The sequence below is a fragment of the Letharia columbiana genome, assembly GCF_014066305.1.
Source record: "Letharia columbiana isolate WasteWater2 chromosome Unknown Sc0000002_s0, whole genome shotgun sequence".
Classification (NCBI taxonomy): Eukaryota; Fungi; Ascomycota; class Lecanoromycetes; order Lecanorales; family Parmeliaceae; genus Letharia; species Letharia columbiana.
In genome coordinates, this window is record NW_023501038.1 from 385602 (window position 1) to 400020 (window position 14419).

At 49.4% G+C, this 14419-nt stretch overlaps 6 protein-coding genes across 6 annotated transcripts; 1 reads left to right on the forward strand and 5 right to left on the reverse strand.

Moving 5' to 3' along the window:
- Positions 1-333: 333 nt before the first annotated feature.
- On the reverse strand, positions 334-2819 carry HO173_001117 (uncharacterized protein; the record flags this gene model as incomplete). The annotated part of the gene is made up of 6 exons (XM_037303061.1): positions 334-447; positions 506-1869; positions 1922-2216; positions 2279-2363; positions 2499-2641; positions 2766-2819. The coding sequence occupies 6 exons, from the start codon at positions 2817-2819 to the stop codon at positions 334-336; spliced, it is 2055 nt and encodes a 684-aa protein (XP_037169708.1).
- Positions 2820-3478: 659 nt separating this feature from the next.
- HO173_001118 (uncharacterized protein) lies at positions 3479-5271 on the reverse strand (the record flags this gene model as incomplete). Its single annotated transcript, XM_037303062.1, has 6 exons — positions 3479-3879; positions 3931-4062; positions 4119-4551; positions 4606-4899; positions 4950-5021; positions 5170-5271. 6 exons carry the CDS (start codon positions 5269-5271, stop codon positions 3479-3481), a joined length of 1434 nt encoding a protein of 477 aa, XP_037169709.1.
- Positions 5272-8119: 2848 nt separating this feature from the next.
- On the reverse strand, positions 8120-8998 carry HO173_001119 (uncharacterized protein; the record flags this gene model as incomplete). The annotated part of the gene is made up of 2 exons (XM_037303063.1): positions 8120-8715; positions 8902-8998. 2 exons carry the CDS (start codon positions 8996-8998, stop codon positions 8120-8122), a joined length of 693 nt encoding a protein of 230 aa, XP_037169710.1.
- A 1426-nt stretch (positions 8999-10424) lies between these two features.
- On the forward strand, positions 10425-10817 carry HO173_001120 (uncharacterized protein; the record flags this gene model as incomplete). Its single annotated transcript, XM_037303064.1, has 1 exon — positions 10425-10817. The coding sequence occupies one exon, from the start codon at positions 10425-10427 to the stop codon at positions 10815-10817; it is 393 nt and encodes a 130-aa protein (XP_037169711.1).
- A 1038-nt stretch (positions 10818-11855) lies between these two features.
- Positions 11856-13487, reverse strand: HO173_001121 (uncharacterized protein; the record flags this gene model as incomplete). The annotated part of the gene is made up of 6 exons (XM_037303065.1): positions 11856-11882; positions 11935-12656; positions 12704-12735; positions 12788-12881; positions 12947-13215; positions 13420-13487. 6 exons carry the CDS (start codon positions 13485-13487, stop codon positions 11856-11858), a joined length of 1212 nt encoding a protein of 403 aa, XP_037169712.1.
- A 371-nt stretch (positions 13488-13858) lies between these two features.
- HO173_001122 (uncharacterized protein) lies at positions 13859-14282 on the reverse strand (the record flags this gene model as incomplete). Its single annotated transcript, XM_037303066.1, has 2 exons — positions 13859-13876; positions 13944-14282. The coding sequence occupies 2 exons, from the start codon at positions 14280-14282 to the stop codon at positions 13859-13861; spliced, it is 357 nt and encodes a 118-aa protein (XP_037169713.1).
- Positions 14283-14419: the final 137 nt, after the last annotated feature.

Consider the following 14419-nt stretch of genomic DNA (forward strand, 5'->3'; position numbering starts at 1 on the left):
TGACTCACGCAGATTTGGGGGCATCTTTTCGGACACAAAGTTCTATACGATAGTAGAGTTGAGTTACGAAGGCCAACTGTGTTTCCTTAATATGCAGTTATTTAAAGGAGAGGCAAAAAGTTCAATATCATGGTGATAGAATACAGTTGTATGCGGAAAGTTTGTCATTCGGAGAGAACGGGGCAAAGAGAGTACAACCTCATTCCTGAAATGGATCTGTGTGATACTTTTTCCTTTGCATTTATCTAACTCTGGAAGCATAAGCTACGTAAAACTCATAATAATCTACCGTTTCAAGTGGCCAGCAAGCATCATGAAGCAAACGAAGAGTCTCTAGATGAGCTGCTGGAATGCGCGATTGATGGGGGAGCGGACTTTGGTGCCCTTGTAGAAGTCGACAGTCGCCACAGCACGCTTGCTAATGCCCTCTGGAGTGAATTCAAATTTCTGTGTATGCATTAGCGTTGATGATTACTCCATCGACTATTGCTTTGAGCGAATTTACCTTGTAGACATCCTTGTAAGCACCGCTGGCACCGAATCGGTTCAAACCAAATTGCTCATTCGAATACCGCTCCCAACCCATGGTCGACATGACCTCGACGCTCAGGGAGGGAATTCCGTCAGGTAGACACTTCAGACGGTACTCCTTGGATTGCGTGTCGAATACCTCCCAGCAGGGAATGGAGACCACGCGGGCAGTGAGGTTGTGATTATCTTTGAGATATTTGACCGCTTCAATACAGAGGCAGACTTCCGAGCCTGTGCTGACGAGCGTAATGTCGGCCTTTTCATTCTCGACGGAGACATAGCCCCCTTTGATAGCGTTCTGTAGGGTCGAGTTCTCAAGTTGAGGTAGATTTTGACGAGTCAAAGCAAGGATACTAGGACTTGATTTGGAGGTCAATGCAACATAGTAAGCAGCGCTGCACTCATTGCCGTCGGCAGGACGCCAGACCATCATGTTGGGCAGCGCACGGAAGTGAGCTAAAGTCTCAATAGGCTGATGGGTTGGACCGTCCTCACCGAGACCAATGGAGTCGTGGGTTGCAACGTAGATGACACGGCAATGCGAAAGGGAAGACAGGCGGACGGATCCTGCGGCGTAGGATACGAAGTTCAAAAACGTTCCCCCAAAGGGAATGAGGGTGCCATACGCAGCGATCCCGTTCATGATACCGGCCATGGAGTGCTCACGCACACCATAACGGATGTAACGACCTGCCCAATCACCAATGCCGAGGACTGGTGGTTGGAAATCAATGGCGTCCTTCCATCGAGTGTTGTTGGATCCTGTCAGATCTGCGGAGCCTCCAATCAGGTCAGGAATGGCGCCGTGAATGGCTTCCAAGACAGCTTCTGACAGCTTCCGGGATGCTTGCTCCTTGTCTCCCGGCTTGTACGTAGGTAGCTTTTTCTCCCAGCCCTCTGGGAGCTTGCCGCTCAGTCTTCGCAGAAGATCGTCGTGCTCGGCCTTGTGCTCTTGACCATACTTTTCGAACATCTTGTTCCACTCCTGTTCTTTCGCAGCTCCCTCAGCCGCATGCTTGTGGTACAAATCGTAGACCTTCTGCGGTACGACAAATGAGTCCTCTGGATCAAAGCCGAACTTCTTCTTCACCTGCTTGCAATCATCGGCCTTCAGAGCATTGCCATGCACTCCTCCAGTACCTTGCAACAAAGAACCGAAACCAATGGTTGTGGTCAACTTGATGACTGAAGGCTTGTTGGTGACCTCTTTGGCCATTCGGATGGCTTCTTCGATGCCCTCCAGATCGGTATCACCCTCCTTCACCCATTGCGTGTGCCAACCGTACGCCTCAAAGCGCTGCAAGACGTCTTCAGTAAAGGCGCACTTGGTATCGCCGTCTTAACAGGATTAGTCTACACACTGCAAAGTCTCCACAACATTTATTCTTACCAATTGAGATATGGTTGTCGTCGTAGACCATGATAAGATTTCCGAGCTGCAAGTGGCCAGCAGTGCTGGCAGCTTCACTAGCAATGCCCTCCATCGCACAACCATCTCCAAAGAATGCGAAGGTATGGTTGTTGATCAGCTCGAAGCCCGGCTTGTTGAACTCGGCAGCTGTGTGGGCTTGTGCAATCGCAAGACCGACGGCATTTGCAAAGCCCTGGCCGAGGGGACCAGTAGTTACTTCTATGCCCGGTGTATCTTGAGCTTCGGGATGACCGGGTGTGATGCTGTCTATGGACTGTACGAAGAGTTGAGTCAGCTGCGACTGAGGAACCCACAGACACGAAGAGGGAGACATACTCGGAAGGCTTTCAGATCGTCTAATGACACCTTGTAGCCGAAGAGATGTAAGAGAGCATACTGGAGCAGGCATCCATGACCGTTCCTGTCGAGAATAGTACGTTAGAATGGCATTGGTAATGTCATATCCTGCTAATGCCAGCGAAGCGTAGTCTACCATTCGAAGGTGTATGGCAGCTGTCCCGAAGTTGAAAAACTTGCAGCAGGAGACACGACTTACGACAGGATGAAACGATCGCGATTGACCCAGTTTGGGTTCTTGGGGTTGAAGCTCATGAACTTGTTGAACATGACGTGGGCAACGGGTGCCATGCCCATAGGGGCTCCGGGATGACCGGAGTTGGCTTTGAAGGTGGCATCGACCTTTGTGAGAAATAATGCATTAGCACCAGCGCATCAGTAAATCGGTTGTAGGTGTAGAGGTGAGACAATCTCGAGTTCAATGGGCAGATGCAATAGCTTAGAGGTATGGCGGGGCTCCACTCACGGCCAACAGACGGATTGTATTGATGGCAAGCTCATCATCCTTGCCGTAAGCCATGATTGCGGTTCTTGTAGTTCTGGATCTGAAATTGAATGTGGGTCAATGAAGGAGGAGGAGGAGGAGGAGGAAGAAGTTGTGCGAGGGTAATTGTGGCGGCAATAGCAATAAGTTAATACTTGAGGGCTGCTGTTGCTGGGGAGCTGGGTCAAAATATTTTTAAGTGGGGGCAGTGGGGCAAAGGTCGTTCCCCGTTTGGCACCTTTCTCTTTTTTGGGTCATCGCTGCTACAACCGTGGAACCGTCAAATAATCGCAAGCATAATAATTATCATGATCATGATAATGATAATGATAGGCAATTAGGCAATTGGTCAACTTGATCATATCCTTCAACGAGCACACCAACTTTGACTCGACGCCAGCGAGTCATGTCGTCTTCCACGCTCTCTTTGCCCATGTCCTTTCACTCAATTGGAACACAGGCGGATTGTTGATCAGTGACTAATCTTCACACTAATTGGAGTCAAATGTTTACCAAATCCTTTGAAAGACCAGCGAAGTCTGTCTCGAGCCTGGCACATTGATCCAATTTCATCTTCAAGCGAAAGAACTAAGCGCCAAAGCCAGGCGGTTACGCTGGAACCTTTGTATGCTCGTACACTCGTTGACCTATGCAGCAACGACTAACATAGGTCCCCACGTCCCTCCCTAACTACCTCAGTCTATCTTGGAAGCCTTGCTCTGCCATGGGAAGCTCTGCAGCATCCGCTCTACAGTTTGAAATAAACCACTTCGAAAGGTCTCGAGGACGCCCTGAAACACAATGTACGGGATCGAAGCATCTGGATCACTCTTCAGGCCGTGACCCAGTCGCCTCATGTTGTGGTAGAAGAATTGAATGGCAAGACCCGAGCCAACCACTTTCACAGGAATCATGTTCGCAAACCACTGGCCCTTGACAATGTGTGGTACAGCCAGCGCTTCGTCATCAGAAACACAGGGATTGAGCAGGACAGTCACCGGGAGATCTGGCTGTAAAACGACGGCGCGACCAAGGCCAATGAGAGAGCAGATTCCAGAGTCAATAGCATCTGCCATGCCTGTCCTCGAGCGAAATCCTATGAACTCTTCAGAACACTTTCTGAGCCATGCAAATGTTATGGACGTACCACCACTGAGCTGGATTGGGACTCTGGAGTTCAACCCTTGGACACTCTCCGCAAATTCCGTGAAATAGGCTTCACGGATTCGGGTACTTTCTCTCTTTGGGGCCTTTTCTAGAGATTTGGTCCCAAATGAGTCTAGCAATAGCGAGGTCAGCAGACAAACGTGTAAGGGAATTGGCCTGTAACTTTACTGTGAAGCTTCGAGGTCTTGTTCTCCGCATTGCCACCACTTATCTCTACCAAGTCTACCTCGCCGCATTCAACTAGCCATCTGACTTGCTCCAGGCCCTCATCCGTTGACAGCCCCAGGCCCGTGGCCATATAATCTGCTGAATTCAATTTTACTGAAAGGCAATACGGTCGAGGGCAACATTCTCGGATCTCTTTCACTAAACGCTTCAAAAGAGCAAGCCTTCTCTCTGGTGATCCACCATAGTCATCGGTACGCCGATTCGTGTGTGGACTCAGAAACTGTGACAAGAGGAAACCATGAGCCCCGTGTAGTTGACATCCAGCAAACCCGGCCTCTTTTGCTAATCGAGCACCATTCACCCAAGCTGCTACAACCGCATCGATGTCGTCCAAGGTCGCCTCTCGAGGCGTTCCCAGAACCGCGTTCAGAGCCTGGATGTCTTGTCAATAGACAGGATCGATTGGAGAATCGCCGAGTCGAAATACCTTTTTGTTCAGCCATCCTTCACCGAGTTCAACCGGCACAGAAGATGGACATATAGCTGCCATCCCCGGGGGCCTTTCTCCGGCTCCAGCTGGGCTCATTCTCCCTGGGTGCGCCAATTGGACTATGCAAGGGGTACCAGCTTCTTGCGATATGGTCGCCCATTTCTTCCATTTGCTGAAGTGGGGTTCCTTGCAAGAATCCTTATGGCACACGACATCGCCCTTGATGGAAAGGTATCGAATATCGATCTGAACTTGCCCGGTAATTATCAAGCCGTATTTTGCGTGGGCCCACTAAAGCTCATTACTCAGTGCCAAGCAAACTGGAATTCTTCTTGTCTAACCTGCTTGTAAAGGTTCTGGAATTTGTCGATAGGTGGGTCAAAAACGGGCGGTGTCGCGAGTGTCTCCTGCATCTTCAAGATCTCGGAATCAGTATTTCTGTTTTGAGATGGAAAGGAAGTCACGAGACACGGTTCGATGAGTATAACAATCTCGAAACTTGTCTCGGAACTCAAATTGGGGTACGGATTAGGGGAATGTTGCTCCGAAATGTAGACATACAGGGCATTTGACAAGTCGATTTGGTAAGGTCAGTCCGCAAGGTAAGGTGATTGGTTGGGAAATCAGCTCAATCGCTGTGGGCTTGGGGGAATCGTCACCCATGATCGGTGTCAAGGGAGTTTACTTCTACTGCACTGGGACCAAGAAGTCGCGCAGATTCCGACAATAAGTCGACAATAGTTCAGGACCTAGTAGGCATGAGCGACCTCGCAAAGACACCAGAAGGAGGGCTTTGACGCCATTTAAAGAGGGTTCGAGGTACTGGGATATGAATGTCGGGATTCAGCCATGGATCCTGGGATATTTGATAAGGCAGAAGGGCGTCATGATGCGTCTGGCCAGACAGCAATCAACATGTCCATGGAGAAAGGAGCTTTCAAACAGTGTCTTCCGCTTTCTCCTCGGCGTCATACAGTACATGCGATTGTGATAAGACCATTCTCAATTAGTACTAGGCTGCTCTTCTCGATTTCTCGACTTGATACCCGCATAAACATACATGCACATGCAAAAAGAGAGAGCACGGCACCCAGATTGAGCGCGAGTTGACCCGAAGCAGGCATTGGCAATGACACAGCCTTTCGCGCTGGACAATTAGCGACACCTCTACGAATAACTTAACCAACCATTGCGTCAACTGTATACTGGGGCTTACCAGCGCTCGGGATACTACGTTGCTTTGGCTGGGACTGATTCAATTGAATCAGTGGCACGGCATGCTTCATTGCTTTCCCAGCCTCTCGATGTCGGTCTTCAGTCTCCATCTAATGAAGCCCAATCTTCAAAGCCTCGTCATTGTGCAGCGCCTATCACTAACCTCGTAGGGCCCTCGTACACTAAAGCAATCCGTATATCCCCTGAGCACCAACTTCGTTTGCCACTACCATAGCGATTGTGCTGTGAACATATAGTCCGATACTCACAGGCCAGTAGCCTCATTTACTGTCAAGGTCAGAGAGAACACCGCTGAAAGTCTGAAATGCTTCGTAGGATTTGATTAGAAATGGCACACATTCAGGGTTCCTCACCCGTTGAGGCCCACAATTTTGATTTCAAGGAATCATACTTATAAAGAACAGAGGTGTAGGGCGGCGGCTTCCCTACGGAATGTGTCGTGGCGAAAGCTTGGCCGCATTGAGAGGGATTGGCTTGGCATAAGTGAAGGCTTCACAAACCTTCTCACCTTCTTGTATTCACATGCTTCTTAAAACTTCCTCATAGCAACAGCAGCAATTCTGGGTATAAATTCTCGAGCCTCCCAGTCGGTGTTAAGACATCGTCTCATCGAGATCCTCCGTCCAAAAGCCCTATCCTCTGGCCAAGTCAAGGTGTGGGTTCGAGACACTATCGATACGAGAGACACCGCACCTGGTGGCACCAGTGTTCCTTAGCTGAAGATACTATTTTTCAATGGCTTCCAAACGCAAATCAGCGTCAAACTCAAGGAATACCACAGCAAACGATGCAGACGACAGAGACTTTGGTCTGAGCGTAACTGGAGGCCTTGGACCATCGCTGACATCGAAGCAATTGAAAACAACAGCGCCAACCTCCAAGAATGCCACAGCAGGCGATACGGATGGTGAGGGATTTGTTCTTAGCATTACCAGAGGCCTTTGACCTTTGCTTACGTCCAAGCGATGGAGAGAATATAGTCTGACATTCCCAGTGGCAGTCTCACTTATAGAACATACTTCTGATCACAAATCGAGCGAAAGAAACAAGCAAGAGAGAATGAGGCTGCTGGAGCTCCCGCTAGATGTCCTATGCCTCGTGGCGGATCATCTTGATGTCGTCGCTCATGCTTGCCTTAAATACACACATCCGACTTTGGGATGCTTGTCCAAGGAGCCTGGCGATCTGAGTGCTTGCGCGAGATCACGCATTGTTGGCCTTTTGCAGAGAGATGGTGTCCTGATTCCGAAAGAACTCCTCGGAGAGGCAAGAAAGGGCACCAGTCACGGAGAGTGCTCGGAATATCATGATATTGCCCCCAAATATTGCGTGACATGCCGTTGTCATGGACATCTTTCGCATTGCCCGGTATGTCGAGTACGGACGTGTGCCAGGGAAAATATCGAGTTCTGGCGGAAGTGGACAGGGATTATGGATGACGACACAGTCTTTCTAGCAGGCACTATGCAACCAAACCCGTGAAGAAGAGGTCTGAGGCCGCGGCTTGAGTAGGAGAGCCGGCTCTCACCGAGGTTCTTGTACAGTACGGCTTGCATGAGACAGAAGTTAGGGACACCGGCTCGCCTATCAGCCAACGCACAATTGTAGGCACCAAGATTCGTGAGGCCGGTCAGGATTGGTGGACCGAAGAAGGGAAATCTTGAAAGATTCTTGTATAGTATAGACCCTCGGATATAATTCCTTGGACTGGAACACATGCGGTTGATAGCCAACGAGGAAACCATACATAAACTATTCTCGCGAGGTCTTGAGTCCAGTTTAGGCATTCAATGTGAGGAGATCAAGCCATTCGAAGGCTGTACTGTTCCTCCTGCATTATAGATCTCCCCTAATCCATTTCCAATACCGCTATCTTGGTACCTCGTTTCCGAGTGTCTCCTTCCAGTTCGCGGCTTTACTCGCAGATAAAACATGTTTTGGAGGCAAATGAACTTCTTTTTACCCCAACACCTGTTTCGGGAGTTGACTTTACGCCTGGAAAACGCATGCTGACTCGAAATCATCATTTGTCCGAGTCCCCGCGTGGATGGTTCCATTCGAGGCCGAATCTGCTTGGACTGTTTATTTCCGTTACTTGCGATCAACACAAAAGACCTGGAGTAGGCTAAGGAGGTTAGAACCCTTGTCCACGCGCAGACCGCGCATGGACACTGGTCTCAGTAGCAGATCGGTGCACTTTACAATCAGGCCACGCAAGCATTCCAGCTTTGCATGGGGGAGGATTTTCGAAAGCAACACAACCGGAGCCCATCGCCTAGCGCTGGGCCCCTTTTCCCGAGATAATCTGAGATCCGCTGTGACTGAGACTTTCACTCTCATCTTCCGGAAGTGCGAAGAATCGCAGTTCAATATCATCAACACAAAATTCCCAGTCTAAATCATCGTACCCGAAGTCGGCCACTATCTCCACCTTGTAAATCTCTTTCCACTCCTCACCGCTGTATTCTTCCATCTTGACCAGGAAGGGTAAATGGAATCCACTTGGAAAATCGACTTGCCATACGTACGGCTCATCGCGAACCTTCGTGTAGCCTTTCACAGAGACTTTCGTCCCGGGCGCAGGTGCATCCATTGGCTTGATATAGAATGACTTCAGCGTAAAATAGGGTTGAAGGCCTTCCTCGGCCATCGAAGTCGCATTGGCAATGTCGAAGTATGCTCCATCTGCATTTTCCATTGGGCGTGAGCCAATCAGGGCATTGGGCGAGGAGACGGCGCAATTGAGGTCGTGCTCGGAGATCAATCCGTCAAGAGCTGGATCTCGCGGCGTAAGAACGCTGTAGGACGAGAAAGATAGATGATGGTAGGGAGAGGGTACGCTTGCAAGGCCGTGGACCGTGACAATGTCATCTACGCAGATCTCCGAGTCAGCATGGCTTATTCAGGGTAGGATTTGGAATTGCAAGACAGGTCTTCGGAGTAGAAAGGTCCTCTTGCGACTCAGTTTCAATACCATATGGGGAGGATCAGCTCCCAAATATACGTACCAAACTGTTGCCGTCAGCATGGCTACCAAGGCAGAGAGTGGTTCCGGACGAACGCTGATAATGGCATGATTACTTGCAGCGGAGCCTGGCTCTCTTGACGAGCTGAAGCTGCCACAAAGGCTAAGTAAATGACCCAGCAGCTTCATCGCGGGCCCTCCACTTCCGAGAGTCCCGACTATTGGGCACACGAGGTTCGAAAACGGACTGCCACTGTCGAAGTGGCAGATGTGCAGAATGGTGCAGGGCCATCCCCAACGTCACCGTCCGGAAGCCAATGTGTATGTTTCAACAGACGTAGGGCTCGGAAGAACCTCGGTGGTCATGATAGTTGCTAATCTTTCCATCTTTGCTAAATTATGGCAATCATTGGAAAAGCTGGTTGTTGGCAGCAGTATTTGGCCAGGAATATGAATTCTCGGAGCAAGAATCTGCCGTGTCTATGGGAGACATAGCAATACCACTTTCTCTAGCACGGCGCCTGCCTCCTTCTCCTCCTTTGTAAGATTGGGTTCTCTGATTGATTTATTATGTATGTTAGGGGGTGTGCCTCCATTTCAGGCTGACCCTTCCGAAGCATAGACACTTGAATTGGTGGTTAGACGGTGTGTCTCGAAGATTACCCTGTGTTTCCGCGAATTCGGTTTCTCCAAGTGTCTGCCTGAAAGATAATTATAATCGCCCAGCTAGGGGTCAACAAGCTCCTCCTGCAGACCAGTACACTTGAATCTTTGATGAAGCTGGGTTGCATGTATGGATTGCTGTACCGTATGTTAGGGGAGTCTGAGCAGGGGAGTCTGAGCAGGGATAGGCCCAACCAAGCCTCCTTTGCTATCCTATCTTAGGAGGACTCACGGATGTCAAGTTTGATCCTAATAATTCTCACTGAGCCTCGATGTCAATCCTGAGATCAAACGTCTTCACTGCGGTGCCAGACATGAGGAAAAGGTGGGTAATGTAGCGAGCATCTCAGTACTTGTCTCGCTACAGGAGAATAATTAGACGAGACGAGCAGTGCTTTGTATTCTACTTGGCATTCAGCAACGGTACGAAGAAAGAAGACTTTGCACTGCTAACAATACCAACGAGAGTGCAACATACTGTTTTCGTTTCCTCTTGGGTTGGCTCTCCACCATAGTGACCTTCCCTGAAGCCAAGTATTGTCATCTTTCCTTTGACAGCGAATGCTTTCTCTAGGACTTCTGGCTGTTTGCCCTATATTTCCTTGCTTCGTCAGTGGCCTTCTCTCTATCGTTCGCCATCTTCATCATCAGTGCACCCTAGGATTCGTACCATATATTCCGGAAAACGCAACAGATCTCATGGCGGATGTGGCTCTTCTTTTCACGAACTCACCATTCAGGTACCATGATGCACGGATGAGCTAATGATATCCCTTCGTCGAGAACGAAGCCAAACAATGCATTGTTGACTGGACATTGTCTTTACAGTGTCGAGAACAAAGCAGTCTTCCCATACACCGCTTTCTATATATCTGCTTCTTATCACATAACTTTTTATTACTGTCTGCCCTATACCAGCATAGAATCTCTTCCCAGTCACAAAATACTCACAATGCACGCGGTCTACGACAAACTCAAGCGTTGTGTTTTCCCGGACGCATCCCCTCCGCGCCCGCTGTCTCATGTCTGGGACCTCCGCGCCGCCAATCATTTCACGACGGCTTTGGCTGGTACTGGAATGACTCCTTTGACGGCTTCTCAACGTTCAATGCAATCCTCTGCGGTCGAAGCACAAGTCCTTCGTGCTCAGAGTGCAGCTGCCGAGGCACAGAACCAGACGCTCAAACACGACAAGAAGGTATGGCGAAAGGACTATTTGCGCTCGAAAAAGGGGAATGTTCTTCGTAAGCCTAGAAACGATTCGAAAGGGCATAAACCTGGAAATAAGAAGGGCGCGAATAAACTCCGTAAGTCTAGGGATAAGGGGATCGCCTTGACGTTTTGAGCCTCCTGATGGAGCGTCTGCGCCATATGCCCCTTTTGGAGTCTAGTGGTGTTTACACTGTCATTTTGTTTTGATTAAAGCGTGCGGGAAGGTATCATCAATTCTTGAGGATGAACTGTGGATTACCGGTATTGTTTGCGTTGGCGTAACTAGGTAAACGGGTCAAGAGATACTATACTTGCCCGCGCCACCCTCTGTAAATACGAGTATATGATGTGGGTTCGCCGTCTGCAGCAAAAGAACATGAAAGTGTGAATTCTGCCTCTCAAAAGCCCTATGTGAAATTGTAGATCAAGGCTCGATCTGAAAGATTTATCGGTCATTTTCTACCAATAATCTTAGACCGGACGAGCAACACGCTATATGGTGATCGAAACACTCGAATGATCTGACCGAGATAGTGCACCTAATGTCCCCTCCACTCCACAAAAAGGGCTCACTAGCTCTTGCCTCGGTCTGACAGCAGGAGTTCTCGAGCTGACATTGCCCAGTAAGTTCTGCTGGCTTCAAGACTAAAGGTATTTAACACTAACGAACGAGACATGTTTGGTCAAGTCCCGTTCAACTCACGCGTCGATAAACGCGTCGAGCACCTGCCTGTTGCCATATCGCTTGTCGGAACCTCTGATATAAATGCGCAAGTTATCGATATGGCTGAGCAGTGTCCCCTGAATTTTGGTCGGCCAACAAGGGTAAATAAAAGTTTCATCAGCAGCACGGGAGTTGATTCGTAAGCAGATCTTCAAACCTACAAAAGCTGACAGGCTCAGGAGGATGAATGACAAAAGACATATCAAAGCACATTGCAGTGATTGAGCCTATCGATGAGGTTGTATGCCAGAAAGGATTTATGAGAAAACATTGAGTCTGTTGTCAATCCTGTAAAGTAGCATAATTAGTCCACGGAAACAGGCGAGCACGTTGTTCTGGACCATTGAATTGTGGTCGACGCAAGGTCCAATGTAATGACTTGCATGACGCCATGACGCCTCATGGTCTTCAGCAGGGCCGCATCTCAAAATTGGGCAACCTCTGTTGTCATCGACCGACCTTGAAGGACAAGACCTGTATCTCGCACGTTAGCTCTTGACAATGTGCTTCCTATCCTGCAACTGACATCGTTCTTGCCTACTTCCACGATCTCATCCTCGGAGACCCTCACCCCTTCAGCGCCCTCCACGTACGCCAACGGCGCGTCTCCCATGACCTTCCTTGCGCAGTCCCTCACAGTTGTGCCTTTCTTGACTAAGACGCAATCCCTGAATACGAAATTGCTCCCAGCCCCTGATCCGAACCCATGTATATTCCTGACAGGGAAGACAGGTACCAGACCTAGAAGCTCCGCTGCTCGTGACAGCACTTGCACAACGCCCGTGGAACCAAATCTGTACAGCACCATATCTTTCAGATTCTCAATCCTGGTTTTCAGCTTCTCATCCAATTCTTTCAGTCCACCCCCATCTGCCTCTCCCATTTCTAGGAGATCTTCCCTCGTGTCCACAAATTCGCTGCCTTCGACGTAACGCACAAAGCCCTGCTTTGCCAGCTTTCTCAGGAAAACCTCTGATATGGCCGAGCACAGGACTATAGATTGCGGATCTTGCATCTTTGCAATCCTCGATATGTTCTTGTCAGCGTCTGGGTGGTCGATTTTGTTCAAGGCGAAGACGGTAGGGAATTTTTCATCGGTGAAAGCGTTAACGACAGAGCTTATGGTCTCAGGTGACCAATGTTCAAGAGGCTCCTTGAGTTTTAAGTGGTCCAGCGTGCGGGCCACTGTTTGCGATGTGCTCCCGTACCCAGAAAATTGGTTCTGTAGTGTGTCGACAGGGTTCGCCTCTTCGATATTCAGCAAGACAGAAATGCCAGCAGCTGTTGTTGCTTACTTATGGCAACATGACGACGTTTGATAGAGCCCCTGGGTGACCATTAGCTTCGGTAATAAGAGGCTTTGAGGCTCCGACACTCACCACTTCTCCATCAGATTCCCTTCTATCCATCTTACAATTTCCGATCTAAGCCACACGATATCCTGTGACGGATCGTATCCTCTGGTTGCCTTTCCTGAGCACAAGGCGCATCAGCCGTCCTAGCTCCCTTATCAGATCCCGGCCTGGATGCAACCCTACCTTCTGCATCTGTGGTCCCACTGACATCAACAACATGCACCAAGGCATCTGCATGTCTCAGATCGTCTAGAAATTTGTTGCCGAGCCCTTTTCCTTCATGTGCGCCGGGCACTAATCCAGCGACATCTAGGAGCTCGATTGGTACAGAACGCTTTCCTTGCACGCAAGCACCATAGTTGGGCTTGCAGCGATCGGAAACGCCATGTCGGGCGCAAGCACAGGATATTTGAAGGTATCCAATGGCTCGCTGAGGGTCTATTGTAGTGAACCTGGGCGGGATGAGTATGTGCTCTTTTTCTTTGGAAGGCAAATGTCTTACGGAAAGTTTCCTGCAGCTCCTAGTCAGTCAAGGCCTTGGTCGAACGCACGGTTTTCTGTAGACTTGCCGACTTTGGAGCTGGCGTCTGTAAGGCTAAGTTTGAGCACAAGCGATCAGAACATGACTTCGATGTTGGGACTGAGAATCGATATACCTATTCAAAGTGGTCGATTTGCCAGATGACGGCTTCCCGACCAGACCTATGAGTGGGTCTCGAGGCATTGTTCTCTTCAAGAACCCATTACGTTACACCAGTAGAGTAGAGTAGTATGCGGTGATTTCGAAATTTTTGGAATGCTGGAGCGATACCTGGTGATCGCGCTTGGTAGGGCTGCACCACGGGTCTCATACGACAGCATTTCTACCTCGTTCTAATACGAAGACTACGACAAGTTTGCAAGCCGAACAGTCGCTGTAATTCTAGGCTGCTCTGAATACACGCTGAAAGACCCTAGACAGGCAAAGATGTCTCAATTGTGCACCTCAATCGAATGCTCTTTCCATGACGCCCAAATGTCACAGACGCCAATGTATGCAACACAATGCAAGCACAGCCGCCCATAAAGCCATAGTAAAACTCTTGCCGCTTTGGTTTAATCCTTATGGCCCTTCTACACAGTGGTCAGCACACTCCTCGAAACTAACTGACAGCCCTGCTCCCTTGGATCGTAGACTTACTTGACCCCTCTCATCATTCATGCCAATCACTGGCCCTGGTGCCTCTGGATGATCTTTCTGGGCTTGCTCATTCTGGTTCCCTGAATCTTTCTCCGACGTACCCTGACTCACGCTCTCGTTGTCAGCAACTCTTTCTCTTTTCCCTGATTGCGATGCCCCCGATTGGACATCCAGCTCGTCGCTTCGGTTTTGAACGTGCTCTTGAGGCTGACGGCCCGACCAATCGGATGTGCCAGAGGCGAAGCGATATTGGGTGAGGAAAGGGAGGGATCGAGGGGTGGTGCGGAAAGTCCTGGGTAGAAGCGTCCGGGTACGAACGGAGGTACGGAGTATAGACATATCCAGGTCGTTTGAGCAAATTATTGTCAATTGAGAGGAGTTTGGAGACGTTTAATTGAGTATCATGGATATCTACAAGAGCACGAGTGAAGCGCACATTTAGACACAAGCTGATGCCGTCATCAGCAAATTAAAAA